Source organism: Antennarius striatus, chromosome 18, assembly GCF_040054535.1.
Source record: "Antennarius striatus isolate MH-2024 chromosome 18, ASM4005453v1, whole genome shotgun sequence".
NCBI classification, from domain to species: Eukaryota; Metazoa; Chordata; class Actinopteri; order Lophiiformes; family Antennariidae; genus Antennarius; species Antennarius striatus.
The window spans coordinates 1,739,905-1,754,492 of NC_090793.1; the positions used below are offsets into that span (position 1 = coordinate 1,739,905).

General features: G+C 44.8%; 2 protein-coding genes across 2 annotated transcripts in view; one reads left to right on the forward strand and one right to left on the reverse strand.

Moving 5' to 3' along the window:
- Nucleotides 1-3,021: 3,021 nt before the first annotated feature.
- On the forward strand, nt 3,022-10,819 carry marchf11 (membrane-associated ring finger (C3HC4) 11). Its single transcript, XM_068340046.1, has 4 exons — nt 3,022-4,340; nt 7,771-7,926; nt 8,196-8,388; nt 9,142-10,819. The coding sequence occupies exons 1-4, from the start codon at nt 4,062-4,064 to the stop codon at nt 9,462-9,464; spliced, it is 951 nt and encodes a 316-aa protein (XP_068196147.1). The 5' UTR covers nt 3,022-4,061; the 3' UTR covers nt 9,465-10,819.
- Nucleotides 10,820-11,649: 830 nt separating this feature from the next.
- myo10 (myosin X) overlaps nt 11,650-14,588 on the reverse strand; it is a 59,571-nt gene continuing 56,632 nt past the window's right edge. The window contains exons 39-41 of the mRNA XM_068340045.1: nt 13,994-14,470; nt 13,706-13,897; nt 11,650-13,609 (exon numbers count right to left, since the gene is read on the reverse strand). Of these exons, the coding sequence (XP_068196146.1) occupies nt 13,499-13,609; nt 13,706-13,897; nt 13,994-14,470 (780 nt within the window). The 3' untranslated portion in view covers nt 11,650-13,498. The remainder of the gene's footprint in view (nt 13,610-13,705; nt 13,898-13,993; nt 14,471-14,588) is intronic.

Here is a 14,588-nt window from a genome sequence, read left to right on the forward strand (position 1 = left end):
TGAGAGTAAAAAAAAATTAAAGCTACTTCCTGTTTTCTGCTTTAATGTACTAAAAATTAACATCTTCCTCCAGATCGCTGCTTTTATCTAAAAAAAAAAAAAAACCTGCCGGAGAGCCATCCTGTTGTCATGGCAACCACCAACGCGCCCTGAAAATATGCCCGCAGTACCCGTGAACGACCACAGGGTGGAGGAAACATCTAACGTTCTGGCTCTGTCATGCCCAAGAAAGCGTGTGCAGTACGGTGACGTCACGAATTTACGTATGACGTCACACGCATCTGGTCGGCAGAACAAAATAAATATTATTTAAAACGTCTCTTGATGGTTCCTCAAAGTTCTGAGGAGTAAAGAGTCGGATCACTTTTGAAGAGATGGTAGAGTAATAGTTTTAGTTGTAGTACTAGTTGTAGTACTAGTTGTAATAGTTGTAACTAGTTGTGTTACATCTTGTCAAGTAGTTAAACTTGCGAATAAAGGAACGCAAACCAGATTCCTTTACTTCCTGAATAAACAGACAGATAGACCTATCAGCGCCTCACATGACCACAGGCCCCAGGTGCGTCACATGACCACAGGCCTCAGAGGCGTCACATGACCACAGGCCTCAGAGGCGTCACATGACCACAGGCCTCAGAAGTGTCACATGGCCACAGGCCTCAGGGGCGTCACATGACCTCCAGCTCGTCCACTTCACCCTCGGCAGACGCTCCACTTCCTGTGACGAGCTGGGGGAGTGTTTGCGGCGCAGCGTGTTTGACAGGCCACAGGAAACATGGAGTGGGGGGGGTAGGGGTAGGAGTGAGGGAGGGGGGGCAGCAGACAGGATGACGGCCAGCAGACTAATTGATCAGGATGATGGAGAGACATCAGCAGCATGAAGTCATGAAGACCAGATTCCAGTCAGACACATTTGATCTGTTTCAGACTCAAATTGTTTCTTCTGCTTCCACTAAAAACTATCAGGTTTTCTTCATCTGGTCCGTCAATAAGATTAATCCAAAAGTATTGATCAGGCTTTCCTCTAATCATCAGAGTCTGATCTGGATCCGTGGATCATTCTGGATCGGATCCAGAAGGAATGGCTCCCTCGACTCTTTCCTGTCTTCAAGGAAATACTTTTTAAAGACATGTTACCTCTGTGTTAGCATGCTAGCATCCTGTGTCACTGGATAGCACCAAATCCTCCTGTAGCTTTAGCATGAAGCTACATGTTTTGTTTTAAAACCAAGACTGGTAATCTTAAACCAATCAGCTTCAACTCAGGTTTATTAAGAGAAGAAGAAGAAACATTGGTAATCCCTGTAGGGGAAACAATATTAATATTAATATTAAAATTAATAATTATTATTATAATAATAGTAACAATAATTGTAATAATAATGTACATTTCATATTATTATTATTATTAATAATAATAATAACAATAATAATTGCAATTATAATGATAATAGTAACTATAATCGTAATAATAATTGTAATAATAATACTAATTGTAATACTACTACTAATAATAATGATGTAACATTATTATTATTAATAATAATAATTATTTTAGTTAGTTATTTGTCTGATCTATATTGTCTCTATTTAATCAATGAATCTATTTATCGTACAGAGCCGGTCCAGCTCAGTCCAAACCCTCAGAAACGAAACCAGTTCAGCAGCGGTTCACCCGGCTCTCCCTCGGCGCCCTGGGGACCTGCTATTGATCGGGGCCTCATAGGTAGTGATTGGACGTGAGTGGGTAATTTCCTTTGCTGCATTAGAGTCCATTACTGCCCTGCTCCCCGGAAACAGATAGACATCCGGACAAAAAATAAAAAAATCAAGAAGTACATTCTTCTTGGAAAACTGATTCTCCATGAGACCCCACCCCCCACCCCACATTATTTTGGGGGTCTAATGCAGCCAAGTCCTTAAATCCTCTATAGAAATGAAAGTTGAGTCAAGATCGACTGGACAAAACCATTCCTTTACTGGACTAAACCATTCCTTTACTGGACTAAACCATTCCTTTACTGGACTAAACCATTCCTTTACTGGACTAAACGATTCCTTTACTGGACTAAACCATTCCTTTACTGGACTAAACCATTCCTTTAGTGGACTAAATCATTCCTCTACCCGACTAAACCATTCCTTTACTGGACTAAACCATTCCTTTACGGGACTAAACCATTCCTTTAGTGGACTAAATCATTCCTCTACCCGACTAAACCATTCCTTTACTGGACTAAACCATTCCTTTACTGGACTAAACCATTCCTTTACTGGACTAAACCATTCCTTTACTGGACTAAACCATTCCTTTACTGGACTAAACCATTCCTTTAGTGGACTAAATCATTCCTCTACCCGACTAAACCATTCCTTTACTGGACTAAACCATTCCTTTACTGGACTAAACCATTTCTTCACTGGACTAAACCATTCTTTTAATGGACTAAACCATTCCTTTACTGGACTAAACCATTCCTTTACTGGACTAAACCATTCCTTTACTGGACTAAACCATTCATTTAGTGGACAAAACCATTCCTTTACTGGACTAAACCATTCCTTTACTGGACTAAACCATTCCTTTACTGGACTAAACCATTCCTTTACTTATCTCAGCCTGACTTGTGTGGCCCCGCCTACTTGTAATCTGAAAATTAATGGTAAAATATTTAAAATGTATTATTTATTTTTTTCTATTTAAATAAAGCTGTTTATCTGATAAATATTGTAAATCTGTTGGGGATGTTCTAGGATTGGGGCCAGCAACCCCTGTGACCAACGAAAAGGGAAAATCAGTTCAGAGACTGAATGAATGAATGAATGAATGAATGAATGAATGAATGAATGAATGTTTATCCAATAAATATGGAAAATCTATTTGGGGACTTTCTGAAAAATGCTTCAGCAACCACCGTGACCCTAGAAAGTGGAGGAATCAGTATGAAAAATGAATAATTAAATAAATGTTTAATTATCAAAATCTTTTTTTCTATTTAAATTAAGCTGTTATCTACTAAATAATGTAAATGTATTTGGGGGCATTCTGAGATAGGCGTTAGCAACCCCCGTGACCCACAAAAGTGGAAAATCAGTTCAGAGAATGAATGAAAAAATGTTTATTCAATAAATATTTTAAATCTGTTTGGGGACTTTCTGAAACAGGCTACAGCAACCCCCGTGACTCAAGAAAGTGGAGGAATAAGTATGAAAAATGAATAATTAAATAAATGTTTAATTATTAAATTATTTTTTAAAATATAAATTTAAAATATTAAATATAAATACTAAATATATCAAATCTAATTGTTGTAAATCTGTTTGGGGACATGCTGGGATAAGGACCAGCAACCCCCGTGACCCAAGAAAGCAGTATAAAAAAATGCATGATGCATCGGTTTCGGTCGCGTGGCCCCCCAGGAGCCCCCCGGAGCAGGTCCCGCCCCCTCTCCTCCTCCATCACTCATTGGCTGAGGTCTCCTGATGGACCAGTGGGCGGAGCCAACACCGCGGATAACGATGGCGTCCGTTACGCAGCAGGTGAAGCCCACGTCTGTCCGCGCGAGCCGCTCCGTGACGAACCCACGGGCTCGCGCCTCTCCTTCCGGAAACAACCCCCCCATCGCACTGACGGAACCACGCCGGGATTGATCGGTCATGTCCCGGGGGGGCGCTCCTCTCTGCTTTCCGGAGTGTCAGACGACCTGCAGCGGCTCCAGAGTCCGGTACCGGGGAGGAACCGGCGGAGATTAACCGGAGGACCCCCAGACACCCCCCTTAGCCCCCACCCGCCCATCACACTCTTCTTCATCGGAGGAAGAGGAGGGAGGAGGGGAGGAAGCAGAAACCCGGCGATGCATGGATGCTGCGTGGAGATGCTCCGCGGGTGTCCGAGGCGCGTAACGCGGCTCCATCCGTCTGACAGGCCGCAGCGCCGGGGGGGTCCCGCCGCCGCTCCGTAGCTCCACCGCGGGTCAGCACCACCGGAGCGCCACTCGCTGTCCGCGGGGGCGGCGATCCGAGCCGCGTCAGCCGCCAACCGGCACCGGCTGCGTTCCATTATGAGCACCGAGGAGGGGGAGGGGGAGGCGGAGGTGGGGGGCTTCACCTGGGATGAAGGCGAACCCCACGGCCGCCAAGGACGCCCCGGTGATGGGGAGGGGGCGGATCAGGAGGAAGAGGAGGAAGAGGAGCAGGGCTGCGATGAAGCCTGCGGGGGGGTCGGATCCGCGGAAGACGGGGGCGGGTCCGGGAAGGTGCAGGCGATGCACTCCAGCTGCAGCAGCGACACCTGCATCCCCACCCCCAGCTGCAGGATCTGCTTCCAGGGCGCGGAGCAGGTAAGTGTGACGTCACCGGCGGGAGAGGTAGGACCCACGTGACCGGAGGGGTCAGAACATCCTGTTAAATGTGGGGCCTTAAGGGTTAAACCGTTACTGCAGCACTGGGGACAGGAAACACACCGGAAAACACACAACCTAACAGGAAACACACCAGGAAACGCACCAGGAAACACACAACCTAACAGGAAACACACCAGGAAACACAATCTAACAGGAAACACACAACCTAACAGGAAACACACCAGGAAACACAATCTAACAGGAAACACACAACCTAACAGGAAACACACAACCTAACAGGAAACACACAACCTAACAGGAAACACACAACCTAACAGGAAACACACCAGGAAATGCACCAGGAAACACACAACCTAACAGGAAACACACCAGGAAACACAATCTAACAGGAAACACATAGTCTAACAGGAAACACATAATCTAATAGGAAACACACAACCTAACAGGAAACACACCAGGAAACACACACCACTACAGGAAACACACAATCCAACAGGAAACACAACCTAACAGGAAACACAACCTAACAGGAAACACACAATCCAACAGGAAACACACAACACTAGAGGAAACACACAACCTAACAGGAAACACACCAGGAAACACAATCTAACAGGAAACACATAATCTAACAGGAAACACATAATCTAACAGGAAACACATAGTCTAATAGGAAACACATAATCTAATAGGAAACACACAACCTAACAGGAAACACACCAGGAAATGCACCAGGAAACACACAACCTAACAGGAAACACACCAGGAAATGCACCAGGAAACACACAACCTAACAGGAAAAACACCAGGACACACACCAGGAAATACACAATCTAACAGGAAACACAACAGGAAACACAATCTAACAGGAAACACATAACCTAACAGGAAACACACAACCTAACAGGAAACACACAACCTAACAGGAAACACACAACCTAACAGGAAACACATCAGGAAACACACAACCTAACAGGAAACACACCAGGAAACACAATCTAACAGGAAACACATAGTCTAACAGGAAACACATAATCTAATAGGAAACACACAACCTAACAGGAAACACACCAGGAAATGCACCAGGAAACACACAACCTAACAGGAAACACACCAGGAAATGCACCAGGAAACACACAACCTAACAGGAAAAACACCAGGACACACCCAGGAAATACACAATCTAACAGGAAACACAACAGGAAAAACACAAGGAAACACACAACCTAACAGGAAACACACCAGGAAACACACACCACTACAGGAAACACACAATCCAACAGGAAACACAACCTAACAGGAAACACAACCTAACAGGAAACACACAATCCAACAGGAAACACACAACACTAGAGGAAACACACAACCTAACAGGAAACACACCAGGAAACACAATCTAACAGGAAACACATAATCTAACAGGAAACACATAATCTAACAGGAAACACATAGTCTAATAGGAAACACATAATCTAATAGGAAACACACAACCTAACAGGAAACACACCAGGAAATGCACCAGGAAACACACAACCTAACAGGAAAAACACCAGGACACACACCAGGAAATACACAATCTAACAGGAAACACACAAGGAAACACACAACCTAACAGGAAACACACAAGGAAACACACACCACTACAGGAAACACACAATCCAACAGGAAACACAACCTAACAGGAAACACAACCTAACAGGAAACACACAATCCAACAGGAAACACACAACACTAGAGGAAACACACAACCTAACAGGAAACACAACCTAACAGGAAACACACAATCCAACAGGAAACACACAACACTAGAGGAAACACACAACCTAACAGGAAACACACAACAGGAAGCAGGAAGCTCCATTCGTGACATTTTGAACTCAAACTGTTCGCCCTTACAGCGTTTATTTCCTGCTTTTTGACGGGACGCTCCTTCAGGAGGTGCGATGACATCACCGCCGATGACATCACGTCTAAATCCGTCCAATCGGTTGGCAGCGGAGCTCAGAGGAGGAGATCGATACCAGATGGAGGAAATTAAACTGCACTTCCATTTAGAGGAGCATTACCGCCTAAACGACTTCTTTCTAATGTTTCATAAATATTTGTTGACAGTCTCTGTAGAAATAATTCAGACGTGATTTTTTCTTTTTCTTGCACTGAATTCCAAAACACTTCCTGAAACCTGCAGGTTGTTGTTTCTTTGAAGTTGTTCGATCAATAGGAGATGAATCCAACGACATAAATTGATGATTGATAAGTCTGTCGCGTTAGCCGGACTGTCTGGTCGTCTTCCTGGGGATGGGTGGGGGGACAGACGTTGGACCTGCAGGGACCGGAGGGTGCTGAAACCCGACGCCCGGAGGCCCGGCAGGAGGGCGGTCTGTGAGAAGGCCTGAGTGAATATCCTGTCCGGTGGACGTGGGCAGAGATAATCTAATGGACCCGCCTCCGGGTCCAGACTCATATTTGATTTGGATGCAGCTCAGAAAGCTCAACGCGATCAGGAAGATGGCAAAACAGATATTTGACACGTTAAATATTCAGCAGGTGGATGATGGGATGTTATTACGACCAGAGGGCCCACGGAGTAGTGGAAGAGTTCTGGTTCTGGTCCACAGAGGAACAGATCTGAAGTCGTTCTGGGTTTAGTTTTTTGAGAGGTTGTTCATAAGAGGGATTATTCGTAAATTATTATTTTTTAAATTTTAATCTCTAATCTCCATCTGAGGTCATTTGAATGACATTACTGCTCTAATTATTAAAGTAATGTCATTACTGCTCCAAATACTAGAGTCATTACTACTCCAAATACTAGAGTCATTACTACTCTGAATACTAGAGTCATTACTACTCTGAATACTAGAGTCATTACTACTCTGAATACTAGAGTCATTACTACTCTGAATACTAAAGTAATGTCATTTAGTTCCTACAGGAGGACGACCCCATTAATAATGAATAAACGTTTCGTGACAGGTGGTCTATCGTCTACATTGCTGCTCTCACTTTAACCTGAATTGTCTTCAGTCTCCATGTTGGTGAACGTCTCCATGAACAGAAATGCATTGTGGGTTTGTTTCCTGCTCAGAAGTTCACAGAGACGTGGAGAAAAGAAGGAGGAAACGCTGCAGATGACGCCAACAGAAAAAAACCAAAAGACCACAGGAAGTGACATCAGAGCAAACTGTTGACTGAGTCTGAGATTTGCCGAGTCATGTTAACATGACCCGTGAAATCTGAATCTATGGGGAGTCCATGTTACCCTGCTGGGCGGTGGGTTGCGGCTGAAAGGGGAACTGCAGTCTTCGGATACGGCGGTGCTCGGTTGTTCGTAGCTCGGATTCGTTCTCGCTCTTCAACCCTGTATTTTATCTGGACTTGACATGAACCCATCTCTGGTCTCCAGGGCGACCTGCTGAACCCGTGTCGATGTGACGGCTCGGTGCGTTACACCCACCAGCACTGCCTGCTGAAGTGGATCAGCGAGCGAGGATCCTGGACCTGCGAGCTCTGCTGCTACCGCTTCCAGGTCATCGCCATCAACATGAAGAGACCGTGGCAGGTAAACAAGCAACCTCTCCCGCGGCGCCTTGCCGGGTGTCAGGCAGCTATTATTACTCACGATGCTTCTTTTGAATGATTTTTACAACCATACACATTTGAGGTTCCGGGTTCCTGCCCACAGAATGTGCACTCTAAACGGTTCCGGAGGCATTAACAGCAGACTGTTTTCCAATCGACTTATTGGATTTATGTTGGGAAACGTCCACGGCCACTTGAAGCTGAAGTGCTCTAAGCCACCCTTCATGGCGTCTCCTCCTGTGTCCCCAGTGGCAGTCCATCACCATCACCCTGGTGGAGAAGGTGCAGATCATTGCGGTGTTCCTGGGCTCCCTCTTCCTGGTGGCCAGCATCTCCTGGCTGCTGTGGTCCGCTCTGAGCCCGCAGGCCGTCTGGCAGCGGCGCGACGTCCTCTTCCAGATCTGCTACGGAATGTACGGCTTCATGGACTTGGTCTGCATAGGTGAGTCTGGGACAGACCCCCGTTGGAATGTCACCGTTAATCCAGAGAAACAGTTTTGATAGATTATCATAGATGTCTGAAGGTATGGTTAAAAAAATGTGGTTAATCTGGTCCACCTTAAAAATATTTGTTCCACTGGCACAGATTCTTAACCCTAGAACACCATCGCCGGGTGAGCAAATGTATTTACATGATTTTCAATAAATTGCATTTGTCCGAGTCTCGTGGGTCTCTGGGTGGCTTCAGTATTGGCTTTGATGTCTGGAGATATGACTGTTTTCCTACCCAAAAGCCCACTATTTTCCGAGACTACGTCTTCACCAGGGAAGACTTAAATGTTCCAGGAATGGATGGACCAAACAATAACTTTCCGGTATCCTTATTATTATTTGTTTTATAGTAATTTTTTGTTCTCGAATTCCTAATTTTTCAGTAATTGAAACTTTTTTAAGGGTCACCCCATGACGCTTATCTTTCATTTTGTTAGACACATTGTTGAAAATAAGACTACTCTAAGTTGTCAGGTATTGTCATATTTTGACATATTTTGGTGACAGGTACTTTTTGTTGGGTATATCGGGTAAAAATCACCCGGCGTTAGTGATTGTGTTACTACTTTAATGTTCTAGGGTTAAGAGTGGCGCCCATCTATGACACCCATCCCAAATCAAGGGAGCCATTCCAATCCCATTCCAATGTTGCTGGTCCCATTTTCCAACCCTACCATAATGTATTTTTTTACTCTTGCACTAGGCTTGATTGTCCATGAGGGGGCAGCAGTGTACAACGTCTTCATGCGCTGGCGAGCCGTGAACCTCCACTGGGATGTCCAGAGCTACGATAAGGCCAAGGACATGGAGGAGACCAGCACCGGCCACTCCTCACTGGCTCCCAGGACGCTTTGGTTGCCCCTGGTCACCTTCGGGCCCAGCGGCCCCTTACATTCTACCCAGTTGGGACCACAGCCCTGGACTTGCCTCTGTTTGGCCCCGTTCTGCCCCGGCTTGTTGCCCCAAAACAACCTCAGCCAGGACAGCGACTCGGGGGAGGTGGTCATCCGTGTTACATCAGTGTGAAGTCACGTAAGTGACGCAGGAACAAAACGTCGGATGGGTTGTAGACCGGAACAATTGGATGCTCCTCTACACCGTTTTCCAGAGTTTCCTGTTTCTAAATGTTTCCCTATGAGTTTTAGCATTTTTTTCTGCTCCGGGGCCGGTCCTCAATACTCTGTTAACACTCCGACAAACTGACCTGTGTTGTTGATGTTGTTGTTGTTGTGTTTTATTCTCTGCATTGACAGAAATCCGGACCACACCCTCCTCCACCCACGAGACAAATGCATTAGGACTGAAAAGACAAGAAATAATCGTTTAATAGAATCGGCTTCTAAGGATTACAAAGCGTAATAAAAGTAGTTTTACAGCAGTTCCTGGATGGAACTCTTGTCTCAACTCGGTCTTTATTTCCCTTGATCTTAGAATCACATTGGAGACACGCCCCACCAACAGTTGCTGGATGGCGGCAGGACGGTAGATGTCTGATCTCGGCATTGTTTTTGACCTTATGAGGAAAATGCACAAAATGATGATGGAACTCCCAGTCGTGTCTACTTTGGCCTCTTTGCACACTTTAAATGGTAGACGCTGATTGGTTGGGGAAAACTAAAAACCAAATGGAACTGCGCTCCATTACAAATCCCAGAGCGCTCGATTGAAACGTCGTACAAATGATGGTACAGCTAATAATGAACTTTTTGATCTGATACCAGAAAAGCGATCCAGTCAAACCTGTATAATCTGCTTTGGTTCGTGTCGGTCTCGTCAGGAACACTCATCCTCGTCCATTTGTTGGGTTTGACATGAGCGAGTTGCGCCCAGAGCGCAACAGGCTAATACTTTGCTGTTGTCATTTTGTGCTGTGCCTAGCATGATGACGTGTTCAGGCTGTAACGTGACGCTGAAGTTGAAACTCTTCGTAGAGTTCTAGTTTCCCTCCCAAGACTGCTGAACGAGGTCGAGATCTGTGCATCTTGGTCAACGTTCTTCTTTGGGATAAACCCGCTTCGTGTTTTGTGCGAATAATTTCTACCAGATGTTAAACAGAAATGTGATTTTGAGAGATGAGCACAAAAAAACCCCCCCAACATCGGAAAGATGTGGAGGTGTTGGTTTCGTGTCACGACGCGGTGGCTTTTTGAGTACCAGTAGAGACTATCTGTTGATCTTTGTGGTTTTGTCCCTTTGCCATTCTGTTGAGCTTCCAGTAGGGATTGGGGGGGGCATCGACGGGTGTGGGGTTCTGTTCCCCGTCTGTATCCCTTGGGTTGCAGGGTCTTAAAGGTTCGGGGTTTTGTTCTTATTTTTGGGGTTCGGACGTTTCGGGGCCTCTGTTCCCGACCTAAACCTTTTTTGGGGTTGCTGGATTTCTTTTGGTGCCTTAGGAAGCTGGGTGATAACGTTCCAATCCGCAGCACAGAAATAACTTGAATGTGACTTTTTTGCTGTATTTTTATTTCTCTAGAATGCAACATGTGATGTATAAAGAGTATTTATATAACAGAGTTTTGTGCGTTATTTTCTTTATTTGCTTCAAATAGACACAACCGCACCGCCGGGAGATCGAACTCTTCTCCGTCTGAGGAATCAAAATTTACATAGTACGGACAGCGTTTTGTTAATATTGGGTAAAATATTTGTATTTCACTCTTGATTTGTCAACAAAGTGGAAAGAACAACCCTAATGTAAGAGTAATATAGGTAAACCTCGGGTGTCGTTAATCCATTTAAGGAGATGTGATGTAAGTCGAAAAACGATGTAAGTTGAATTAGCAAGTCTCCAGGCTAAACTGAGGACAATCATCCCGAGTTCAACTTTATTTTAAAATGCATTTTTAATGATATTTGGTCAATATGAATCCATTTTAATCCTATAATTACATTTTATTTTTAATATAGTACAGAAAAATTTTTTAATTAAAATTTGTCAATGTTTCCCATACATCGCAGACGCTTCAAGAATGAATGAAAATAAAAAAAAAACATTCTCATGGTTATAAAACAAATACAGGAATTTTAAATTTTCAAACATAAATTTTAGTTTTTAATATAGTGCAGGAAAAAAAAAAAAATTTACAAATATGATCTGGAGATGTTTGCCAAACATCGCAGATGCTTTATTTAGGAATGATAAAATTAAAAACTTTTTTTATGGTTATACAATTTATAAATTGTGCAAAATTACGTTAATTTGATTTTTTTTTTTCTGAGTATTTTTTTTAAACCGACAGATAATTGAGAACGATGCACACCGAGGTTTACCTGAACTATAACTTTAATCACCTGTACCAAAAGAAATGACAGTAAATTTCACTTTGCACCAAATATGTAATCATTTATTGTTACAAACCAACATTACAAAATATAACACATCTAATGCAGGTATAACAAAGTTTTGTGTCAAACATCCATCAGTTGAAGGTTGTGTGAAAAATAAAGGATTTTTTTTTTTTTTTAATCTTGAAATTCGCCTTGTGTTCAACATTCAGGAGGGAAAAAAATAGAAGGCGGAGACTTACAGTATAAAATGTACAGCCAGGTGATTACATCATCAACATTGCACATCGTAACGAGGAAGGGAGTGCACGTGGAAAAGAAGTGCACGCCACACACAACAAGGCACCTAGGAAGAAACTTGCGTCTTTGGATGGATCGGCCGCCTGCGGCGCTCCAAGCAAATCTTTATCGGAATGTTACGCAGCAAAAGTTCCAGCCGGGAAAATCACGCAATCACACCTGCCGGGGAAGGCGTCATGAAATGTTTTAAAGCTTTAAATCAAATTTTTTTTAAAAAAACAATCACATTTAAAAGTGCTATACATGCACGGGAACATGAGATTAAAATATTAAAAATGGAATTTTTTTCTCAACAAAATCCCAAAACTAAAAAATGATTGTAAAGTTGTGTCAGGATTACTAGTATATATTAGTTTATTCAACAATAAGGTACATTTACAGTTTTTTTTTAATGCTAATAAGGACCAGATCAAATAAGTAGAATGGGAACTGAGTTCTAATCCCACGCATGACTGAGTGACCCGTCCGGCTGGAGTCTGCAGAGTGAGGCTAACGGGAACGTAGGAGCACCTTCCACATTCGGATTCGGAACAAGAGTGGCATCGGTTTAAAAGTCCGACTTGAGTTTGTCCTGTTTCAGTCTCAACAGGCACTTGTGTGACCTTCGTTTCGCCGAGCGGGTGAACGGCGAACGAGTAAAGCTGCGTTTTACTTACAGTCCGACCTGCAGGAGGTTTGAGGAGGAGGTCGAGTCCCAGAGATTCTCCACGGAGGCCAGAGGGCTTCTTGTGCCTTTGTTTTCTTTAAATTCGGATAAGGCGATGCCTTCCTTGGAACACGCACACTCACACACACACACACACACACACACACACACACACACACACACACACACACACACACACACACTCACACACACATTCACCCATAAAAGACAAAAATGACTTGGTGTGGAATCATCTGGTTTCTTGAGGACAGTTTGGTGGCGGTTCCACGAGTCCTGAAGTCACCGCCTGGTCCCCCGCTGACCTCTGGCATCAAAACTTATACTTGTAATGATTCATATCGCTGAAATGATTGGATTAATCTGCTGTCGGTTGCTATGGTTACCGTCAGAAAACACTTGATTGAACACAATCCCTTAAGTCACAAAACATTCGATTTGACAATTTTGAGATTTCTATGGAGACAAACGACAAAATTGATACGAAGTCCGTCGAGCAAAGTCGACCTTACATTCTCTCCGTGATAACAAACTTTTGGAGGTGTTTCGTAAATCAGGCAACCAAACGATTTGCGAATGCTAAAGCTAACTTCTGACGTGGATCACAGTGATCTCTGGCGGCTTCAGGTTGGTCGACATCAACATCGGTGTTCAGGACAGTCTTTGCGACCATCGCACGGGGCGACAGGTTTCCCCTTCAGGCGAATACTTTGGTTCATCTCCGCAAAACACCAGCGGGTCCAAAAAATAAATCCATTCAGCTTGTCAGCTTGAAACAGTCTCCCTACTACCACCAGCCCGTAGACACGGTTCACCAGGCGCTACACTGGCTGCCGTGGCTGCTGACCGACTGACAGTTGCTGTAACGCTTCTTGACGATCATGCTGATGTAGGCCTTCATCAGTTTGGCGATGTCCATGACCTGCAACGGAGAGCGAGTCAGCGTTAGTAGAAGATACCGACACGACAGAGATCCCTCAACGATTCACATTGAGTATCTACGGACACATCTACAGACCATTTGCGTCTCAAAGACCAACTCCCGACCCTCCACGGCGATCTTGTAGGCGTTGGCCAGCGGCGCTCCGAAGGACAGGATCTGCTCGTAGGGGAAGACCTCCAGGGGCCACGGCTCGCCCCTTTTGTACACCGATATGGCTTCGCGGCTCACGCCAAGCCACAGCTCGGAAGGGAACGCTCCATCCTGACTCTAAGGGTGACATTAGATAAGACTCTTTCTAACGCCAACACTAGACAAGAACTTGGCGGACTAGTTGTAGAAGTACCCCCATGGCCGTTTCCTCACCTCAACGTTGAAGAGCGTGGAACTGTACCCGTGCCACTCCTTCACCAGAGACATGTACTTCACCATGGCCTGCTCCTGGTTCATGCCCTGCAGCTTCCTCCACTTGTCCACCACGCTGGTCTTCACCACGGCCACCTCCTCCCTCACCCACGCCTCCAGGTTGTTCTCCTCCTCCAGCTTCTGCCGGCTCAGCGAGCCGCTCCGGAAGCTCCTTCGAAGCGTTCCTTCAAGGAAGCTGGAGCGTTTCCTTTCAGATGTCCCCGAGCGGTCAGCCACGGAACCGGCACCCGGGGCGAACGCCTTGGCGGAATTCTGCACCCGGGCCCGCAATCGTGCCATGGGGAACACCTGGGACAATTCAGGGAAGCTGACCTGGGGACTGGAATCGCCCAGAAGGTACTGAAGCCTCAGGGCGGCCAGGAACTGCAGAGTCTCTTCGGGGGCCGGATACTGACCACGGATGACTGCTTCATGGGCCTGGAGCCAAAAGACAAGTTTGATTACACATGGATCTGCTTGACTGGAACCTTATCTTGAAGTCAAACAACAAACTAGACCCCCGTCTGTAGGACAAAACATTTAGAACTTGTTCAAA

What these genes read in the sequence shown, in the direction of transcription:
- marchf11 (XM_068340046.1), top strand. Translation starts at nt 4,062, where the DNA reads ATGAGCACCGAGGAGGGGGAGGGGGAGGCGGAGGTGGGGGGCTTCACC. An exon ending in GCTTCCAGGGCGCGGAGCAG is followed by an intron (nt 4,341 to 7,770) that starts GTAAGTGTGACG and finishes TCTGGTCTCCAG; the next exon opens with GGCGACCTGCTGAACCCGTG. An exon ending in ACATGAAGAGACCGTGGCAG is followed by an intron (nt 7,927 to 8,195) that starts GTAAACAAGCAA and finishes CTGTGTCCCCAG; the next exon opens with TGGCAGTCCATCACCATCAC.